This window comes from Loxodonta africana, chromosome 16, assembly GCF_030014295.1.
Source record: "Loxodonta africana isolate mLoxAfr1 chromosome 16, mLoxAfr1.hap2, whole genome shotgun sequence".
Lineage (NCBI taxonomy): Eukaryota > Metazoa > Chordata > Mammalia > Proboscidea > Elephantidae > Loxodonta > Loxodonta africana.
In genome coordinates this window covers 78,110,862-78,132,639 of record NC_087357.1, presented here as the reverse complement: position 1 = coordinate 78,132,639, position 21,778 = coordinate 78,110,862, and the positions used below count along the sequence as shown (strand labels likewise).

General features: G+C 56.7%; 1 protein-coding gene across 8 annotated transcripts in view; it reads right to left on the bottom strand.

Annotated features, from left to right (window-relative positions):
* ZMIZ1 (zinc finger MIZ-type containing 1) overlaps positions 1 to 21,778 on the bottom strand; it is a 257,806-nt gene that overhangs the window by 105,057 nt on the left and 130,971 nt on the right. For all 8 annotated transcript variants that reach the window (XM_064269791.1, XM_064269786.1, XM_064269785.1 and 5 more), the window contains 3 exons: positions 16,623 to 16,731; positions 8,411 to 8,524; positions 1,252 to 1,357 (listed from right to left, as the gene is read on the bottom strand). In XM_064269791.1, the coding sequence (XP_064125861.1) occupies positions 1,252 to 1,357; positions 8,411 to 8,524; positions 16,623 to 16,682 (280 nt within the window). In that variant the 5' untranslated portion in view covers positions 16,683 to 16,731. The remainder of the gene's footprint in view (positions 1 to 1,251; positions 1,358 to 8,410; positions 8,525 to 16,622; positions 16,732 to 21,778) is intronic.

Genomic DNA, 21,778 nt, shown 5'->3' with positions numbered 1-21,778 from the left:
GTGGTCCCTGGGTGGCGTAAATGGTTTTCACTTAACTACTAACTAAAAGGTTGGTGGTTTAAACCCACCAAGGGGCACAGAGGAAGAAATGCCTGGCAATGTGGTTCCATAAAGTTGACAGCCAAGAAAACCCTATAGAGCACAGCTCTGCTCTGTAACACGTGAGGTCGCCATCAGTAGGAATCGGCTCCAGAGCAATGAGCTTGGGTTTTTTTTGGTTTCTGTATACACGCCAACGAACCGACTAATGAATTCAGCGAAAACATCTGTTTTGCTGTTGCAGAAAGGAAACAATCGCTTTTTCTCTTCTTTTTCAACGACTTGTTCTGGCTCAACAGAGAATGTTAACAACATCCAGACACTGTGCTGGGCGCTTTACATATTTCTAGAAGTTACCATCACCCCTGCAAGGTAGGTCTCATGATCATTTCTTGCTTTCCTCGGGAGATAAATTGAGGCTCAGAGACCACACACTCAGTACGTGATAGGGCCAGCTTGTCTCAGGGCTATGTGGCTTAAGGCATGTGCTGAACCCTTGACTAAGCAAGGCTATGAGGACAGAGCGCAGCCCGGCACTTTCTGTGGCGCCCGCTAAGAGCAGGGTCAGGAGGCCCCGTGCAGTGACAAGGTTTCACCAGAGACTATTACGCACAGCAGGCTTTCAGGGGCCCTGAATGTACTGATTCATTTTTATTTTTAATTTTGTGTTTTATTTTAAATAAAAGATTTTTTGAATGAATGAATAAAATGGAGTGTAAGGGTTAAGAACGATGGTTCTAGAATACAGGTCTAGGGCTTAAATTACAGCTCTGCCAGTCTCCAGCTATGTGACCTTGGGAAATCTCTAAGCTTCTCTGAGCCTCAGTTTCCCCATCTGTAAAATGGAGATGATCACAGCACTTATGCCAAGGGGTCCTTGGGGTGATTAAATGAGATGGTGCATGTCCTGTGTTCAACACAGTGTCTGTTGTTGGGGTGCAGTATGCCTCGGGTTCATGGGTAGCCCTGAGGTGCTCCCTCCCAGGGCAAGAATACTCCCTGGGAGCAGGTGCAGGGACAAGGCCTTGTGTGCCCTGAGGCTCCTGCCCCGTCCGTGGGCTCCAGAGCCTGGTGGATGAGCTGTTCTTCCCTGGAGAAACCTGGATAAACCCAGATGCCATGAGGCAGAGCAGGGCAGCCAGTCCCAGATACATCGTGGTTCCCCTCCCCACCTCCTGGTGACATCTGAGAAGCCCCGAAACGGACACCTACCGGCAGACTTCGGAGTGAACTTGTCTCGGTTTGCGGCACACACAGCCAGCAGTCTGTAGCCCAGGTCCAGGTCGAACCCTTGCTGGGCTGCCACCCGGCTGACAACCTGACAGGGAGAGGGAGAGGAAGGCCAGGGGTGAGTCACTGCCCAAGCAAGGCCTGTGAGCCTGGCTGAATGAACCAATGTGCCCATTTTACAGGTGGGGCAGGTGAAGGGGCCAGGCTAAGGCAGGTCCCTGGATCAGGCTGAGCTGGGATTCAAACTGTGCCTCATTCTGTCACTCAGTAAACACTGATAAGCACTTCCTCCTTGCCCAGCACTGGAATCCTGCTCCCTGCTCCCACGGAGTATATAGTCTGGTGGTCCAGGCCCTGCCACTTTCAAGGGCTCAAATGCAGCCACCTTCTAGAAGCTGCCCAGGAAGTTCGTACCACCATCTTTTGGACGGCCCAGGCCAGGGTCTCTGCTCTACCAATGTAGTAGTTCTTCAATCCACCTTCCAAGTCCCTGCCCCAGGAAGCCCCCAGCCCTCCCCCATCCTTCCCTGAGCTCCTGCATCCGCCATGCTGGGGTTACCCCTTGTAATCCCAAGAATGTTCTCAACCAGCAGCAGCGGCATCACACGGGAGCCTGTTACGGATGCAGGGCCCCTGACTCGGGAGTCGAGGTCACCAGCAGCACTGCTTCAGAACACGTGGCTTCCCAGGGGACTTGAGGCCACGGCTGCCCTGGACCGACCGGAGAGGCTGTCTGGGTGGGGTTTCTCAGTGCACAGCTCTGTGCCAAGCACCCAGCCATCAAACCCTTGCCCAGAAACCGCAGGACGCTGTCGTGGCCAGCCTGATGTCTGTCTCCAGAGCCAAGTAGGGGGCCTAGCACAGAGTCAGTGCATCGGTGGAAGTTTGTCAGCAGCCGTGTATCTGCAGCTTGAAGGTCCCACCACCCCCTTGTGAATGTCAGAAGTGGGGGCTGGAAGGGTGGGGGGCGAGGTACTCCTGGGCCCCAAGAAGGCTCTGCAGGTTCATGCCCACCTGCCCCCACTCCCGTGCCTTCTTGGCCCTCCCAGGTGTTCCCAGGCTGCCAGGCCTGCTTGCGCCCGCCCGCCTTCCTCGTCAACGGCAGCAAAATTAGGTTTCCTTATTAAGAAGGAAGGACCTTGGAGATGGAGTCAGTTCAGACAGCAGCTGGGGCGGCTATGGCTGACTGGGAAGGGGAGTGCTCCCAGACACGCGGGCTTGTTCTCTGGGAAGAAAAAACTCAGACAGTCCACAAGCCCTTAAGAGACCGCCTGCTCCTGAGGCACTCGGGGCGACAGAGGGCCTGGGAGGGGCCTCAGGCTGCCGTGGGGCTGGCCTGGCCCTATGTCCATTGGAAGTGTCCTACATTATCTGCTTTATATTTTTGGGGTTCACTACAAGGGCTGGGCTAAAGGCGATGGGAAAACTAACCTAGGCTAACCCTCTTCATTTTAAAAAACATGGACACTTGAGGACAAGGAGAGGGTCACGCTGCACCAAGGACGGGCCAATGGATCCCCCTTCCCAGGACCCTGGGGCCCCACCACCCTGCCTTCTGGGAATTCTCTGTGCAGGGCTAATGGCTGAGCCAGGCCGGGAAGGAAAAGGACTTTTCTAGATTAGCGTATTAGCTCAGTTCAAACAGAAGCCTCCGGTACAGAAGTCTTCTGTTCTCCCCTGGCTCTATCTGGCCCTCTTACCTAGCGGTATGCCTACCCTCTGCCAATACACACCACATTCCAGAATCTCTGGGCCACCCCAGGCAGGGCATCCTCACCGTTGGTCTCATTGTCCAAGTAGAAAAACCAACGTCCCTAACTCTTTATGGCCTGTTGATCATTCCAAGTCTGCAGACAGACACTCTTTGGAGAGTGGGGAGGAGGGTCCCGGGGAGGGACTACTGCTGCTGAGATGTTGATGACAGTGCACCCTTGCTTGGTAGGAGGGCCTTGGGGTGGGCACAGGCAAGGGGCACAGACAGGTTTGTATAGACTGGTGCCTCAGTAAGGCTGCTGTCTGGGAAATGTCGAGGCACACGGATAGTGTACTAAAAACGTTGGCTCCCAGGTACTAAGGGCCAAGTGAACGCCCGGTATGTAATAACGCACTGAATCGTCACCACAGCTCTGTGAGGCAGGCATGATCTCTGTTTTACAGATGAGGGCGCTGAGGAGGAATAACAGCCCAAGGTGACAAAGCTTGCCAGTGGCCCAGCCAGGATTTGATCCAGGCACTGCGGCTTGAAGTCTGGGCTCTTGCTCAGACCACGAAGGGTTAAAGTTATAACTCCCAACCGGCACAGAGAACCCTCAGGCCCTGGGCTGAAGGCAGGAAGGCAAAGGTCCTTCTGTTTGGCCAACACTGGCTAAGCCTGTCACTCTGGTTTAAGGAAAATACTAGCTAAATTGAGCAAGAGGGGCCTGGTGTAGGTGTGCTGGCCAGCAAGGGCTGCCCCGTGGCTTCGGCCCAGCCGGACAGAGGAGCAGGGGTTCTCATCCTGAACCCCAGCGTTCAGAGCAGCTTGGGCTGAAGGGCCATCTGTTCCAACAGCCTCCTTTCATGGAGGAGGAGGCAGAGATCCAGAGGGCTGGGCCTTGCTCGAGGTCACAGAGCACCGGTGTGGCAGAGCAAGCTGAGCTGGACCCTGTAATCCTACAGGGGGCTCATGTGCTGTTCCCCCTCCCTCTGGCCCAGCCTGAGGACCCCAGGGGAGTCCTGTGAGGTGGGGTCTGACTGAGCAGACGGGGTGTTTGGAGGAGAGGCCTGCTGCCGCCCCCAAAGGGTATGGCGCCCTCTGGGAAGGTTCGGCTGGGTGGGAAGACCCTGCCTCCTCCTCAAGAAAGGTGGTGGTGAGCCAGCCAGGGCGCTGCTGCCCTCTCCTGGAGGCTCTGGACCCGCAGGCTTGGTCAGCCAAGAAGGTAGGTGCTCTAAGGCTGGCCTTCTGCCTAGTCTCGCTGTCAGAGGCCTGGATCCCTGTCAGGGGGCCCTGACAGGCAGGGAGAGCAGCCCCTCATGCCACAGAGAGAGACACTGAAGCCTGGAGTAAGGGGGCTGGTTCAAGGTCATGTGGCAAGTTTGTTAGTCCTAAAAGGGAGTGTGTTGCCTTGAAAGGTAGGGAGCTGCCTGGCCATGAAGCAAGTGGACGGGGGTCTGGGGAAATACTGGAGTTGCTTCTCCTGACAGGGGCCTGGGCCTGCACTCCATCTCACAGTGTGTATCTTAAGGCAAGGCACTTAACCTCTCTGAGCCTTGGGCTCCCATCTGTACAGGGGTGAGCACGCCCCCATCTCCAGCATCGTGTGTAATGGGCTCTGGCTGTCCCCCGTGTTTGGGCTCTCTCTCCACAGCCATACCACCCGGAGCCCCTCGTTCCATACTTGCCACCACACTCAGCACGAGGGTGGGCACAGTGACAAGGTACTCGCTGCTGTTGTTGCTGCTGCTTTGGGGTCAGACAGAGACTAGACTGTGGTTCTGCCACTTACTGGCTGTTTCACGTCACTCAAGTGACTTAACCCCCTGAGCCTCAGTTTCCTCATCTGTGAAGTGGCCCAAAACGCCCTCTGTGCAAGGATGACAGGCACTTGGGTGCTGCTCAGTGAATGCTGTGAGTGTATACCCACGGCTCCAGCAGCACATGGTTTGAGGCTGCCGGAAATCCCCTCACCGGGAAAGGGCGGGGGTGGGGGGTGGGGGAGGACGTGTTGATAACTGGTTTCTGCTTCTCTCTGACCTTCTCTCCTGTACCTCCCCCCCATGCTTGGACCCCTTCGCCCTCCTTCTGTTCCTTCCACTTATCAAGTATGTTCTGCCTCAGAGGAGGAAGAAGGAGTAAGGTCTAGAAGGGCCTGATTTCTACGGAGCCACTCGGCTAAGGGAGGGGGCGGGGAGCAAGTCGGCAGAACCTGGTCCTGAAAGGCAACGGTGGCCCAGCGCTGCTGCCCCTGGGGAGGGCAACGGAGCTCCTGAGCTTCGTCCTGGAGCCAGAGTGGGAGGTGGAGCGGGGGATGGCTGGCAGAGTCTAGAGCCTGGGAGCCTCGCTCTAATGGTGCCTGAGCCGCTTAGAAGCTGGTATGGTAAAAAGGTGTCCATTTGCTGCCTGAAGCTAAGTGGTTTTTAATTTACATCCCTAAAGTAAGCTGGATCCAGAGGAATTTGGAATTTGCTCCCAGAGGTCACTCTGGGGAATGCGGCAACCCAGGGCTGCCACTTGGACGGGGGTGGGGGTGGGGGTCAGGATCCCCATGTGGCAAGGCTGGGGGTGTCCAGGACTCCAGTGGGGTCAGCAGAACCGGCCTGGGACTGGGGCCCACTGTCGCCCTCTCTCAGTTGCCTTGTCTGTAAAACGGAGGTCACGATCCCTTCCCTGCCTGCCTCACAGGGATTTTGCAAGGATCCAAGGAGACAGTGCCCAGGAAAATGCCTTGGACGCTGTGAGTGTCTTCTATGACACCCCCTTCCCACAGCTGGGTCCGCTGAGCTCCAAGGGACATTCTGACTCAGGCCTCAGTGGCTGTGGCTTGTAGGTGGCTAAGAGGCAGGCCAGAGGGGTGGGGGCAATGCAGAGAGGCCCAGGAGAGCAGGCACTGTGCCTGATCCAGTTTCCCCTCTGGGCACAAAGAGCCCACAGGTTCCTTCCACCTGGAAGCCCTCTATAATTCCCCCATCCTACCCTCTGAAGACACTTCCCTTCTAAGCTCCTGTCATCACGCAAATCTTATACCATCACTCTGCTGCTTAAGACCCTTCAAGGGCTCCCCATCACCCTTCAGATAACATCCAGACTCTCCTCTGCTTGGCCTGCAGGCCCATCACTCTTCAGATAACATCCAAACTCTCCTCTGCCTGGCCTGCTGGCCCTGTCTTAACTGTACCTGTATCTCCTGCTCCTCACCTTCTCCTGTGCTCCAGCTACCTAAGCCATCTTTCTGTTCCTTGAACAAACCAAGCCTCAGAGCCTTTGCATGGGCAGTTCCCTCTCACAGCACCCCCCATCCCCCCCCCGCCACAGCTGACTTCTCCCTGCCATTTGGGTCTCAGCTACCAGGTCACCTTCTCAGGGACGCTTTCCCTGAGCCCTCTGCCCAGTCACTCCCTCTCACAGGGTCCCATTGTATGTTTTTATTTACTCCTTTATGTGTGTATTGCCAGCGTTTGCCACTGACACTTGAGTGTGGTCTGTCTTGTTCACTGTGCTACCCCCAGCACCGAGCACAGGGCCTGGCCCACAGCAGGGACTCAGTGAATGTTTGTTGAATGAATGAATGGCTGGGTGGGGCAGGGCCAGCTATCGGTCATCCCATGTCCACCTCTCCATCCATCCTGGCCAGGGCCATTGTCTGACTCAACACCCCTGAGTCTCTACACCCCTGGCAAGGCCAGGCCCAGAGCAGTGAGCTGGGGGCTCATGGCCACCTGTCTAGCCATGAACCATGTGTGACTCCCACCTTCTCCTTCTCCTATGACTGCCAGTGGCTAAGGTGGGGTGAGGGGCTTCTGGCAGCATCTGTCCCTGCTCACAGGTCTTAGCCTGCACCAGGATCCTCATAAAGAGGATTAGGGGGGTTGGATGGGGAGCCCAGTGGGCTGAAGGATGAGGAGGCCTGGGCGGTACAGGCAGCCGCCTGATTTGGCTGGGCGGCCCTGAGGGAACCAGATGGTACTGGCTTCTGATAAGCAGAGGAGCCCTGAGGAGGTCGTGGCTGCACCTGCCTGGTCTGGGTGCTGCTTTGAGCACCCCTAATGGCCAAGAGCATCCCCTCTAGAAGCATCCATATCTCAGCTTGATGTCCTGGCTCAATTCCAACTGGCCGTGTGACCCTGGATGTCAGTTACACCAAGTCTCAGTTTCCTGGTCTATAAAATGGGAAGATGGCAGGGCCAACCCCAGAGAGTGGGTGTGAGGGGTCAATGAGATGCATAGACAGTGTGGCCAACCCAGTGTCAGGCACACAGAGGCGCTTCATAAGGACAGCCCGTGTACAGTCACTGTTCCTTTCATTCCAGGCCAGGGCCACTGGGTCTTTGGCCCCCCTCCTGTCTGGAGCTTCATGGGGAACATGGTGCCCCTGGGTTTTATGCCCACTGTTCCCGCTCTCCCAGCCTTGGGTCACCACGCTCCCCAGCAATCTGTTTACCCACCTTCTCTTGAAAGCTGACTCACAGCCCTCTGAGGAACTGCCTCACTGGCCACTGAGTATCTGCTGCACATTGGGATACAGGCCACGTGGCTGGGGATGTTCGCAAGCAAGCTCCTTCCATGTGGCTCTGCCAGCCAGCAAGCTCTTTAGCCTGGCAAATCGTGCCACAAGTTCTGGGCCCGGCCTCTGCCCAGCTTGGCTCCTAGACCATCTAGCTTCTGTTGTACATCCAGGCCTTTGCATATGCTGTTCCACATGCTTAGAACACTCCTGCTATCTTCAGCTGCTTGGTAAACTGCTATATACGTATAAGTGGCTCCTTTTTTCAGTTTTCCGTGACCCACACCAACTCCCAGGCAGTTAATTATCCCCTTCTCTGTGCTGCCTTTACCTGGTAAACAATTTTGTGTCATCACTCTCTGCATCTGTTTCTCCTACCAAAGAGGGAAGCAGGCTTGGGAAAGTCCTGCTCATCTTTGGTCCCAGGACTTAGCAGAGGGGACTGTACGTGGTAAATGAGAGATCAATGAATATTTACTTAAAGAGATGAACGGATGGGGGTCAGTAAGTGCCTGTAAAAATGGATAGAGGGATGGATGGATGACTACAGACAGGGCTCACAAATGTTCACTTAAATGAATGAATGAATGACTGGATTAAAAGATGATTGAAAACCCTTCAAGAGTCTGTCTGCTTTGCTCACGATGGGACACTTACACCCATCAGACTTAGAGCTCTCCCAGAGCAGGCCCCGTGTCTTTCTTCTCAAGTATGGGGAGCCGACAGAATCCATGGGACTATGTGTTCCCATCAGACCCAGGTTCCCTGAGGGTGTGTATGTGCAGGGGGATACATACAGAAAGACCATCGCCTCCAGCCCACCAGCGTCTCCCCATCTCTGGTCCCCCCATTACGTGGCGGCCTCCCCAACACCCGCACAGGCATGCTAAGCTGTGGCTGCCTTCCCAGCTGTGAGCACAGAAGGGGAGGTGTGGACCCACCGTGAGACAGCCCATCAGGCTCTGCTCGAAGGGCCGCTGGAAGGCTCGTGGGTCCCCACACCAGTCCAGCAGCTCAGTGGCGGCATTGTGGAAGTTGGCGGGATTCTGTAAGTGCTGTGGAAAGAAGGAGACAGCATGAGGCTCCAGGAATGGGGTTAGCCAGACTAGCAGGCAGGGTCTGGGACAGGGAAGACCCCAGGCCCCACTGGGGAAGACTAGTACATCTGGTCTGGGGCAGAGAAGACCCCAGGCCCCGCCGGGGAAGAGACTCCCAGAAAGGGCCAAAGGGGCAGGCTAGCGTTTAGGAACTGTCCCAAACTCTGTCTCATCCACCTTTCCTCTGTGTTTCCCCCACTCTCATCCCAACAGAGCAGGGTAGGGATTAGCAGCCCCAGTGCAAAGCTAGGGAAGGGTGGTGACATTAGATATGAAAGTGTCTTCCGGATGCCGCGTGGACGGGAAGTCTGTAGGGTTCTGGAGGGGGACACCTAGCTTCCATACATCAGGGCTTCCGTACATCAGGGCTTCTGTATATCAGGGCTGGCTCTCCCTGACCCAGGATAGGCTGACTCTAGAGATTCCTTCCTAATGAGGACACCCCTCCTTCACCTCCCCACCGCTGTCAAAGCCCAGGTCTGGGCTCCCACCAGGTCTGGCTTCAGGGCAAGCTCTCCCATAGCCCAGCAGGCTGGGGTCCAGGGGGTCAAGCCCAGCTGGCAGATGAGACTATGGTCACGTGCTCAGGTCATCGCCATATTGTGGTCTGGTGTGTGTGGTCAGCACCCCCAGCTCCTCAGGCCCAGATTACCTAGACCCAGTCGGACTCAGGAGCCTGGATCAAGAGAGGCTGAATTATGGTGCCTAGTTTTTTTTAGTGCCTAGTGCCATGGTGGTGCAGTGTTTAAGAGCTTGGCTGCTAACCAAAAGGTCTAGCAGCTCAAATCCACCAGCCGCTCCTTGGAAACCACGTAGTACAGTTCTACTCTGTCCGATAGTCACTATGAGTCAGAATTAACTTGATTGCAGTGGGTTAGTGCCTGGGCCTACAGATTTGTCTTCTGACCAGGATGCACAGGGATAATTTGGGAGGTGGGGTGCTCCTATGTCCACCCCGTCATTCCTTAATACCTATTCATGCCTTCCTGGGCCAGGTTGACTATGGCACTGAGTCTAGGAGGTGAATGCCTTGCCCAGGGTCACAGCAGGTGAGGGGCAGAGTTGGGACCCAGGTATGGGACCTGCAGGGCAATGTGGACACATGGCTGGGGCCAGGGTGGTTGTGCCACGCAACCGTGCCCAAGTAGTGGACACAGGGGTGCTGGCGGGGAGGGCATGAGTATTTTGGGAGCTCATTCTAGCCTCCTACAGGGAGGGATACAAGCTCCCATAGGCCTCCGGAGGGCCCCTGGCCTCAGGGAGAGGGAGTGGTGTACTAACTCACCAAGTCCCAAGGGGAGCTGGAAGCCTGGTTCCTCCACAGAAGACTCTGACCCTGCCCACCTACCTGAGTGCCCCTGGGGTTCCACGATACTCCATGCTCTCCCCAAGCAGACATTGGGGTCTGGTCCATGGGACAGGCAACCCCTTCTTCTGTCTCTGGGCTCCCAGCAGGGCCAGGACTAGGGTGAGGCAAGTGAGGTGTCCAGAATGCAGAATTTAAAGAGGCTCTAGATCTCAGGGTTGACTGTGCACATGCATAACCCTTAAATTTTGAGTACCTCCTTAAATTTTGTACCCTAAGTACCTCCCTTACCACACCCTGTCCTCAACCTCAAGATCTGAGACCCCAGTGTGAGTCCAGGGATGGAGGGCTGTACCCTGCCATGCCAAGTGGAGCCATGCATACCCATCAGGGCATCACACTCCTCTTGGGCAGGGGGCGGGAAGACCCATGCTTAGGTGGCTGTAACCCCAGGCTCAGTGGCTCTGTTCCGTGGTGGGGGAGGAGCCCAGGGAAGAACAGATGCTTCATGGCTCAGGGCTGCTCCTACTCTCCCTCCTCGGGGCCAGGAGGGGGTCCCCTCTTAGGGCCTATGCCCATAGCTTTGGGGAAGCACTAAAACTCAGTGTGCGCACTGCCCTTTACAGTTTAAAATACATTTTCTCACTCATTCCCAACCTCACTGAATTCTCCCAACACTCCTGTCTCATTCTTTATGGGTCAGCAACGGGGCTTCGAGTGACTGGCTGGGGCACCAACATCCCCATGGGCTCCCTCCGGCCTTGGCTGGGTTGTCCTGTTGCCCTGCTGAGGCCTGGCGCTAGTAGGTGTTCAGGGATGGATGCCTGCATTCCAGGCTGGGCCCAGGGCCCTGGGAGCTTGGACCAACAAGGACAAGTGCGCCTGGCAAAGAGAAGAGGGGAATGGGCCAACCCACTACCCTCTACCCGGCTCAGCCATGTGGATGGAGAAGCAGGGAGCTGATGCCAGGCTAGATGGGGAAGTGGCAGGAGGGGCACTGGGCCTCCATGAAGAAAGGCAAAGAGTCCTGGGCTGGAGCCAGGGCACCTGGGTTCTCATCCCTGCTCAGCTTGCAGCTCACTGAGTGAAACCTGGGCTTGACTTTCATCAACTGTGAAATGGACAGAATCGTCCCTTTTCCTGTTTGGATCACAGCCATGATGCATCTGGATCAAGGAGCACATCTGGAAACACGAGGTGTCACATGGGTTGGAGTGCAGGCCAGAGACAAACGGGGTGCCCTCTCCTGAGGCCCCTGTGGCCTGGGTGCCAGGAGAGACGAGGGGAGCGGTGGCCGTCCCAGGGCAGTAGCTCTACCCCGATCTGTAGCATGTGCAGCCAGGTCCCAGACGGGGGGTGGGGTGAAGTGTGGCTGTGGGACATCCTGTGAGCAGACACCTGGGGCCACACTGCCTTCACCTCCCAGCTGCTGACCTGGGCTGGGCCCCTCACCTCTCGGAGCTTCAGCTGCCCCATCTGTAAAATGGGTGACGGACCGTGGCCTGCTCTGGGGATTTCTGTATCTTTCACTTAAGGCTCCATGGCTATTGCTACAATGTGTTTGTGCAAGGCCAAGGTTTAAAAAGGGATGCAAGCAAAGGAGGCGAAGGAGAACATCTTCCCTTCACGGAAGGAAAGGGAGAGGACAAGCTGAAGGGGAGGAAGAGGGCAAGCAAGCAGCAACGAAGCACTCGGGCGCAAGGCTCTGGGGAGGATTAAACAAGATTAGGCTTATTCGGCACCTGGCAAAGTGCCCGGCGCCTGGGGTGCTCCCCTGTGGGGCTCCCCCGGCTCCCCAGGAAGCACGCCGCAGCTGCTGCCTTCGGCCCAGACTCCACGCAGAGCAGAGCAAGGGCAGCAGCTCCCAGCCTTGGGTTAGCAGAAGACAGGAGGAGTTTACAACTTCTAGAAACCACCCTTCCAAGAGGGCTGTGGGTCTCCCTGCCCTCTCTCTGAAACATGCCCCCTCCAAGGCCACAGGCGGCATCTGGGCTCCAGGTGGAAAGCCATGCAAACCAGTTAATTCCCTGCCCAGCGGCCTCCTGCGCTAACTGAGTTGTTCCGTTTATTTATGTGATGTCACACCCAATTAGCCGAGCCAGGCAGCCTCCACACACTGCTCACCCCACTCAGCACCACCCCATGGGGCTCTGGGATCTTGGCGCTGGAGCCCAATTTTGTTAGGCCACCAGGCGCCCATCTTTCATATCTCCGCAGCCTCCAGGGCACCTTGCCATCTCTGAGCTCCTTCATCCTAACCCCAGCCAGCTCACCTGGCCTTCAGCTTGGGCTCTGGGTGGTCATTTGTGGGTGCGTCTCGCTGGTGCAAAGAACATCAGGCAGCCCTTCACTGGTTCTGTTGCTCAGCTGCTCTGTGGCCTTGGCCAAGTCCCTTGCCCTTTCTGTGTCTTTGCCTCCTTGTTTCAACCAGGAAGTGGCTGAAGTGCAGAGAGCTCAAGTGATGGAGGGAAATGCACAGGACAGACCTGGTTCAAATCCTCTCTCTGATACTGAGCCACTTAGCCCTTGGTAAGTTACTGTGTCTCAGTTTCATCATCTGTGAAATGGGGGTGGGAACAGCTTTCGGGGCTGTTGCAAAGTTTAGAGCCAACATATGGAAGGCACCCATTACAAAAGAGGTAACTTGGTGGCACAGTGGTTAAGAGCGCAGACTGCTAACCAAAAGGTTGGCGGTTCAAACCCACCAGCTGCTCCCTGGAAACCTTATGCAGCAGTTCTACTCTGTCCTATAGGGTTGCTATGAGTCTCAATTGACTCAACGGCAGCCAGTTTGGTTTTTTTTTGTTGTATTGCAATTTCATGCTATGACTCCTCTGCGGTTCCTTGTTTTTCTGTGAGAGTAGAAACAGCTCCCTGCCCACTTCAGAGCGAGTCACCAGCGGCCCGTGGGGTGGGCAGTGAATTTTGCAGTCCTCTGCTGATGGGAGCACAGGTTTGAATCACAGGCAGAGGCCCCCCTGGTGCTGGCTGTTACTAGGCACTAACATGGTGTCCTCCACTAGGAGGCCTGCCCATCTCCACAGCTCCTCAGAAGATCTGGGCTACACCCAGTGGCCACTAAGACTGCTGGGCAGAGCAGGGCACACCAATATCCAGACCAGGGATTGGCAAACTTTATAGTGATGGATTAATTTACTTGTCCATCAGTCTGTGCGTCAAATGATCCATTCACCCATCCATGCCCCTGTCCACCCACCCACCCACTCATCCATCCATCCATCCATCCATCCATCCATCCATCCATCCATCCATCCATCCATCCATCCATCCATCCATCCATCCATGCCCCTGTCCCCCCACCCACCCACCCCCCACCCACCTATCCATCTATCCATCATCCATCCATCCGTTCATCCGTCCATCTGTCCATCCATCCATCCATCCACCCACCCATGCCACTGTCCACCCACCCACCCACCCACCCATCCATCCATTCATCATTCCCACCCACCCAGCCACCCATCCATCCATCCATCCACACAAGAATCAATGCATCCATCCATCCACTTGCCCATCTACCCACTCACCCACTCACTACTTCATCCATCACTCATCCACTTATTCACTCATCTGCCTATCTACCCTTCCATCTATAAGTTAATTTATCCAGCCACCCATCATCCAGTCATTCATCCTTTTATCCATCCATCATCTGTACCCACCTACCACCCATCCTCCCACCTAATTACCCATCCATCCACCCATCCATTCATTCCTTTATCTATCAGTCTATCAGGCCACCTCTCCCCCACCCTCCCACCACAGACATGGACCCCACTCCTGGGCTGGACACTATGCTGGACTCTCCTGACCTAGAGAAGAGTACGACGTATCCTCACCCCAGAGAGCTCGGCCTGGAGGAAGACCTGACATATGGCCCTGAGAACCTGTGGCTCAGGGGAGAAGGGGCAGGGTATCTACCTGGGGGACATCTAACGAGATGGGGACAGGAGAGATGCTCAGAAGGACACCTGGTCTGGGGAGGCAGCTGGGCAGGGAATTAGCTGCTCTCTGAACTGGGCTGAACTCTGAGCCAGGCATGGTGCAGAAAGAGGGCACAGGTTCTCCAGCACCACGAGGCAGAGAAGGGGGGAAGGCAGCCGAGCTAAAGGCCCGCGGGGCAGATGGGCAGCAGGATGCTTGCGGGGTGGTGGATGTTAGCAATGGCTAGAGCCAGGGCGGGTGAGGGAGGGAAGGCCAGGTCAGCCACAGCCCGTCCCTCCAGCCAGCAGCCCACACAGCCGGTACATCCGTCATCCTCAGAGCACGCAGACATGCTGCCTTTCTCTTCTGATTAGGTTACGGGCGCCTGAGACTCCACAGTCCTCAGCCAGCCGCTGTTGCCCTCTGGGGCAGCTGTGGAGCAGACAGACGTCAGCACTGAGCTGTGTCTGACTAGAGGTGTGGGCAGAGGGTCAAGGCTGACCCGGGGAGCTCTGGAGGACCCAGGGGTACGGGGATAGTCTGCTCCCATTCACAAATGCGCCACTGTTTGGGCCAAACACAGTGCCCTGGGCCCGTCCCATCTCACTCCCCTGACATGGCATGTGTGTAGGGGCTGGCTGGGGGAGGCCAGCTGAGGCTGTCCCTGGCCTTTTGGGATTTCCAGCCCTCACCGGCTGAGTGTCCATTATGATGTCCATTCTACAGAGGAATAAGGTGAAGTGACAACTTAATCTAGGCCACGGAGCTAGTAAGTGGCTAGTAAGTGACAGGTTGGCTGTGTGAGCCAGGCTGTGAGGAGGCTGGCCCTGGGCAGGACCCAGGGGAGGACCAGAGGCTGCCTGGCCAGGAGTAAAGGGAACCTGATTTCTGGTGCAGCAGAGCTGACTTGGGGAGAAAAGTAAAGCTGGGAGAGGGTCTCAGAAGGACCCTCTCAGTGCCTGCAAGCAAGATGGCAGGAATGTACCGTTGGGGGTGGAGGTCACTGCCGGCTGATCCCCGAGGGGGGCGGGAGGAACTGGGTCAAAGGCGGACTTGAGAGGGGGCGCAGAGCCCAGGCTGCGGAGGAGGAGGGAGGCACATGGCCTGGTTTCTATTCCGTGACGGTGAGCAGAGGCGGAACTGGCGTTTGGGAGAGCTGCTGGGGCTGGGTTCAATCTGTAACAAGCCTTCTTCAGTTTCCTCTCCTCAGGCCCTGCGTGGGCTCTGAAATTTCTCTGCTTGACGCTAATGAGAGGACTCACATCCCTCATTCCCACAGAACAGCCTCCATTCCACCCGGCGGGCACTGCGCAGAGGCTCCATCTGAGGGGAAGGGAGGGCAGGCTGGGCGGGGCAGGCCCTGAGGCCAGCCTGAGTCCCACCAGGGGGCCATGCAAGTGGCTTACCCTGGCTACCTGAGTTTCCTGCTAAGTCCACAGGCCCTGGCCCCAGAACCCCCTCGTGTCATCAAGCACTGAGGACAACAGCCCTCACTGTCCCCGGCTGGTCACCTGCTACATGCTGGGGCTGGGCTGCCTACTTCACCCACAGTATCCGCCCAGCATCCTACCAGGGGGGCCTGACTGGGAAACCGAGGTACAGAGAAATGAAGCAACTAGCCTGAGATTCCACTGTGGGTACATGGAGGAGTGGAGATGTGGGTCCAGGTCTATCTGATTCCAAAGCCCATGCCCCCTCCACCGCATCCGCCCCTCCCTAGAGTAAAACGGCATTCCTTAGTCTGTGCTGAGGGGCACTGGGGGTTCGGTGGTGGAATTCTCACCTTCCATGCAGGAGACCCAGGTTTAATTCCCAACCAGTGCATTTCATGTGCGGCCACCACCCCCATCTGTCCACGAAGGCTTGCTTGTTGCTATGATCCTGAACAGGTCTTAGTGGAGCTTCTAGACTAAGATAGACTAGGAACAATGGCCTGGCGATCTACTTCCAAAAAATCAGCCAATGAAAACCCATGGATCCCATCCTGAGGACGGCATGGGACTAGGCAGTGTTTCATTCCACTGTACATGGGTCGCCATGAGCCAGGGCCTGCTAACGACAACAGTCTGTGCTGGGCTGCTGAGCCCAGAGGGTGGGTGCATCACTTCCAGCCACTATCTGGGCTCAACCCATTTTCAAGTGGGGAGTGCTGAGGCTACTGCGAAGGTTTTACCACCTCCAAACTATCCAGACAGGGTACTGGTGGGCGAGTCGCCTCTTGGACTTGGTGTGGGCCCTCTGCAGGATGGGGAATGTGCTTTCCTCAGGTACCAGGCCCTCCCAGCACTGGTGGGTCTGAGCTTTGGGCTGTGTGACTTCAGCTACTCTCCTTGTGTCTCAGTTTCCTTTTCTGTAAGATGATCTAATTTCCTAGGACTTCTTCTTATTCATGCCTTCTTTAGAGAATAGCTGGGACAGAGGTGGGGGCCCATCTGGGAAGGCACTTTATTACATCCTCATGACAGCCCAGAGCACACAGAGCCCAAAGAGGGTGAGACACTGGCCCAAAGTCACACAGCTGGGAAGGGAGGGGAGTGGCAGGAGAGGGCTGGCTTCAAACCCAGGTATGTATGGTGCCCAAGTTAGGCTTGTCCGTGCCAGTGACCGTCTCACCAGGTGAGTGGTCACGGGGCTGCAGGCAGTCAGCCTGTGCCCACCACCTCCTCCTGGCACCTACCAATGCCCTGACACACGCAAGACAGCACCCCCATGGCTCTGCCTGCCTCGTCGCCCGGCCCCTCACCAGCTGGGCCAGGAGGGCAGGGGGCAACGTGCCCCTGTCAGTGCCCAGGCCCTGCCACCTACCTGCTTGATGCACTGCAGCCGGTCATTGGTCTGCTGGATGTGCCTGTCCATAGAATTCATTCTGGCCGTTTCACTGGGCTCTACCCGAGAGCCATGAACGGTGTCCAGCCTGTGAAGAAAGAGGAGAGGGGGTGTCAGTGGGGTCAGGCCAGGCCTGCCAACCTCTGCCTCCCAGTCACCCTCCAGCCTCAACACAGACACGCTGGCCCAGTGACCCTGGCAGGTTCCAGGGCTTGTGTGAGTGGTGGTGGCCAATGCCTAGGCAGGCCTGCTTTAGAAGAAGGACTTCTTCAGTGAGCTTCATCCACACAGACAGCTTTAGTCCCCACCTGCTCATCCCTGTCTGCTGGCACGCACCTGGGAAATACTCCTTAACACCTGTGCCAGGTCCAGGGCTCCATCTAGGGGGCTCATGGGAACGAAAATGAAACCATTCTCTCGTGTTCAAGGACCTCTGGGTCCAAGCCTGTATGCACTTGATGTCCCCTATCAGGCGACTGTTTGTTGAGTTCCTATTAAAAGTCAGGGGCTGGCCCAGGCACTGGGTACAGACAGACACTGCTATTATATTCCCACTTCAAAGGTGAGGAAACTGAGGTTCAGAGAGGTTACAGCTGGTCTGGGTAGAAGCCAGCTCCAGAATCCTGGCCTTCCCATTGCAACCCAAATTTGTGCTGGGGAGGGGCCAAGTTCCCCCACTGGAGGCTGCTTCAGTGTTACGGGTGTGTGGGGTGGGAGGCAGTGGTGAGGTGACACTCCTCTTGCCTGCCCCCAAAAGCCTCCCGGGCGGGGGCTGCCTGTTTCTCCTCCTGAAGTTATGTGCACTGACCCTCAGCCAGCATTACAGGAGGAGGGTTCCTGGGAGCCAGGGACAAACCATGGTGGGGGAAGCAGGGAGTCGGAGGGCCTAGGATGCCAGGTGCCAGACCCCACTCGGTACCCAGGGGCTGTGACAGTCCAGCCCCCACCCCAGGCATGGGAAAACGCTGACTGCCAGGGTCCCATTAAGGAAGGCAGTTTCCAAAGATGGCCCCAGGGAAGGGATTCTGAGCCGAATTATACATTATACAAAGGCTTGGGTCCGCTCAGCCCCTGGTTGACGGGCCTTAAGGGAAGTACAATGGAACCCTGACCCTGAGCAGGTCTAATCCCCCTGCCCCACAGACAGAGCCAGCCAGGACAAAGGGCCTGCGGTGGCCCGAGTGGCCAGCAGGGGGTGCTGTTGATGAACTTAAGTATCCAGAGGGCTAGAAACAGGCACAGAGTGGGCTCTGGGGCTTCTCTCCAGGGTCCTCCTCCTCCTCTCACTCCAGTGAGCAACTGGGTTGGTCCCCCAACCAGGAGGGGCTTGGAGCAGGTGTCCTTGGTTTTCTGGGCCTTGCTTCCCCACTTGTAGAACAGGACAGAGAGGGGCAGGGGGATCAGTTAGGTGCTCTCACCAGGCTCTACATTTGAGTAGTAACTTTTCCCACGATGGCCATTTTGCCCTGGGGACAGGGACTCTGTGGTGCCTTGATAAATGCCTGTTGAATGACTGACAGTTTCTGGGGCTTGGTAAGCTCAGCCCACCTGGGGCAGTCACAGCAGGGGGCTTCGGGCCTCACTTTAGAAGACCCTTCTCTAACAAACTGCAAAGGGGAGACAGACCTAGCCAAGTTCAGGCCGGTCTCCATGCCGGCTCACAGGCAATGCTGTCTGCAGGTCAGTGGCCGGACCGACCTGGCTTCTGGATTCAAAGAATCCCAGAGTATCAAAGGCCAAAGGTGCTCTGAAGTCCCCCCATCCGCCCCAACACCTTGGCTGGTTTTGGGGAACCCGAGGCCTAGAGGTGAATTGTCTGGAGGTAACACAGCTTGGCCTAGCTGAGCCCAGACCCAAGGGGGCTTTTCTCCCAGGCAGGGCTCCACCTTATTTCTGGGCCTGGGACAACTGGAGACCTCACCAGACCACAGGGACAACAGTGTCATGTGCAGTGTTGCTTTATCTATAAAAGAATGAAATGTCCAGCTGGTTAAGAAGGTACACGTGTATAAGGTGATGTTTTTAAACTGCTGAGATCCATGGTGGGGAATCGGGGTTATTGACCCTCGGAATGGAAGGGGCTGGTGGCTACAGGCCCAGCAGAAAAAGGGTCAAAGCCTCAGAAGGCTGAGGGTCCCTGGCCTGAAGAGAGAAGGGATGGGGTGGAGGCCGGAGGAGAGAGGGGCAGGCTGGGACCCTCCATTTGCATGCACCTGCTCTAGTCCACAGCAGGCCAGGCACTTTGCATTGCTAATTTCATCTTCACAAGGCTCAGGGGTGAAGTGACTTGCCTGAAGCCACACAGTGAGGAAGCTGCTGAGATTCAAACCTGTCTTGCCTTTCTAACCATTACTGACTCTGCTGTTCTCTGCATGCCCTTAAAACTGGAGGTCAGAGCCTCCCTGCAGGCTCCGCCTCAGGTTGTGACCCAAGAGTTGTATGCCTGGTCCCACCCAGCTTCGTGGAGCCTGTCCACTTGCTTCCAAGGCCATCCCAGCACCACTCGTCTCCCTGCCTGGCGCTTGAAGTGGCGAATGCTCGGTGGCCGGCAGGGGTCGCCCTCTGCCACAGGAGCACCCATCCAGGCCCAGCTTGCTGCCGCCCCTCTCCCACCTCCTTTAAGCTTTACAAGTCCTTACAAATCCTCCATGTCCACCAGCTCCAGTGCCCACGGCTGCCCAGGCTCCCTCCCAACCCGGGATGCTGTGGGCCTGGTCCCGAGTCCACCCCTGGCCTCGGCCCTTCTGCTGCTGGACTGTGGGGCTAACGGCCCTCTGTCCCTCAATGAGAAGTAAGCTCAAGCAATTGGCCCCCCACCCACCCCTCTCAAAGAAGCCATGACTCTGAGTTTCAGGCACCCTGGCCCTCTCTCCTGGTGTGAGCAACCAGGAGCTGGTAGGAGCTGTAGCACTAGTCAGCACGGGAGCCTGGAGGGGACACTGGGTGCGGCCAGCCCTTGTTCTGATACCCCCTACCATGTGAATAGGGCAAGAAGCTTGGCCTCTCTCCAGACCTCAGTTTCCTCATCTGTAAAACGATGGGCTAGCTGGCCTTTGGCAGCCCTCTGAACTCTGGCATCTTAGGATTTCTACTAGGAGCTCCAGCTGTCTGGAAACTCCATCTGACAAGCGTGGAGCACTTGTGTTTGAAACTGCGAAGCCTGACCTGAGGTGGCCCGCGGGAGTCTGCAGGCCCAGGACACTGGGCAGAGCTGCGCTTCCAGGATGTGCCTCTCGTGTTCCACATACTTCCCTGTGACTCATGCTTGGTTTGTCTTAATTTCGTGCCTGTTAAGTTCTCAGATGGTGACACCTGCTTGGCTCAGGCTTCCTGACTTCCAGGTGAGCTCCTGAAAGGTGGATCTTGCACTTTTTACCACCCAGCACAGGACTGGCCAAGGATACCCCTTGCAGTGCCCAGCTCAGAAGACAAACTCAAGGCAAGCTAGCTGCTGTCATGCACACAGGGCTGGCAGAGATGAGAGCCCAAGGGGCCCGCGGACCCCAGCCCTGGTGCCATGTGGCAGGATGGGAGGCAGAGACCCAGAGAGGGGACAGACTTCCCCAAGCCTCAGATGGTGCCAAGGCTGAGCTGGACTGGAACCCAATCTAAGCAGGGCCTGGGTCATCTCCAGGCTGACAAGCCAGCCAGGAGAGTGTTTCTGGTGTTCTGGAAGACTGGGGGAGGCAGATGGGCCTCAGTGAGCTCCACCGGGGACACAGAATTTGGGATGCTCTTAGCAGCCCCATGGGGATACGGATTCCTGGAGGCAGCTCCCTGGGGCGGCGGGTCAACATTGGCGGTGCTCACTAACAGTGAAGGCCAAACCAGGGAAGGCATTTGTACGCCTGTATGTGAGCATTCACGCACATAGTGCTCATTTGCACACTCAAGAGCAGGTCTGTGCACACACTTGAGTGCTGGTGCAGGTGCACTCTAGCACACACACCTCACGACAGCTTGCACAGGCAAATGGCGGGTCCCCACGGAGCCATGTGAGCAGTGGTGTGCAGGAGTGATTCAATCACCATGCACATCTGCAGCTGGGGTCCCCCAGGGCCAGTGGTGTGGAGGCAGGGCAGAGCAGAGGCAGTGCCTGGAGACACTGCCAGGGCCAGCGGGCTCAGGACCTGCCCACTGCTCAGTCTGGTGGGAAAGCCGGGGCCCAGGGACCCATCCTGGCCAGCCTCCTTGTCAGCTCTGACTTCTGGAGGGGCAGAGGTCCGGGGCCCTGGGTTCGGCCACAACCCTGCACATGCCACATCACCCAGGGCCCCTCTTGGGCCTGGACCCAACCTCCCACCATTCCCAGGTACATGCCACACCCCTCTACCTCCTGGAGTGTGCTCTGAAGACCACACCTCAACACCTTTGCCTCTGACTGCCCCTCTGCCCAGGTGCCTGGCCCCTCTCATGTACCACAGCCCAGCTCGACAGCCACCCTCTTTCTTGGTTTCCTTGAGTAGAGCTGCTCACCCCTGGTCCTGTCCCCTCAGTGTCCCTGTCACAGAACCGTATCACCCCTGTGTCTCTGCATTCGCGTCCCCTGTCAGCTGGGACACCTTTCAGTTATGGATTACCAGAGCCTAGCCCAGGATCTGGTACGAAGCAGGCACCCAGCAATGTTCACTGGATGGACAGCTGGACAGGTGAATGGATGGCTATTAAGGGTGGGTACTTGACCCAGGGTGAACAGAGCAGTGAGGCAGCCCTAATCAGGGGCTCTCAGGACTGGGGTTCCATTACATTTACATAGTGAGGTATCTGGACTAGAACGACGACCACTGGTGAGTTTATAGGTGAGGTTAGGTCAGGCAGTGACAGCAGGCTTAAGTGCCCTTAAAGAAGAATTTTGCACAGTCTGAGGGATGAAGTGACCCAGGTTAGGGAAGCATGATTGACCCGATGCCCGTCTCATCTTCAAGGTGAAGAGGTGGAAGCTCAGAGAGGTGCAGCACCTGCCTGTGGTCACACAGTGAGGAGTCCCTCCTGGTCCTGGTAGTCATACCAGGCACACTGGCCAGGAGCAGGGGGGGAGATGGTGGTGGTGAAGCCAAGGCAGTCGGGGAAGAGGGACTTTGTGCTTAACCCCAGGAGACTCAGGAAGAAGGGCAGAGGGCAGGAGACAGGGTGGG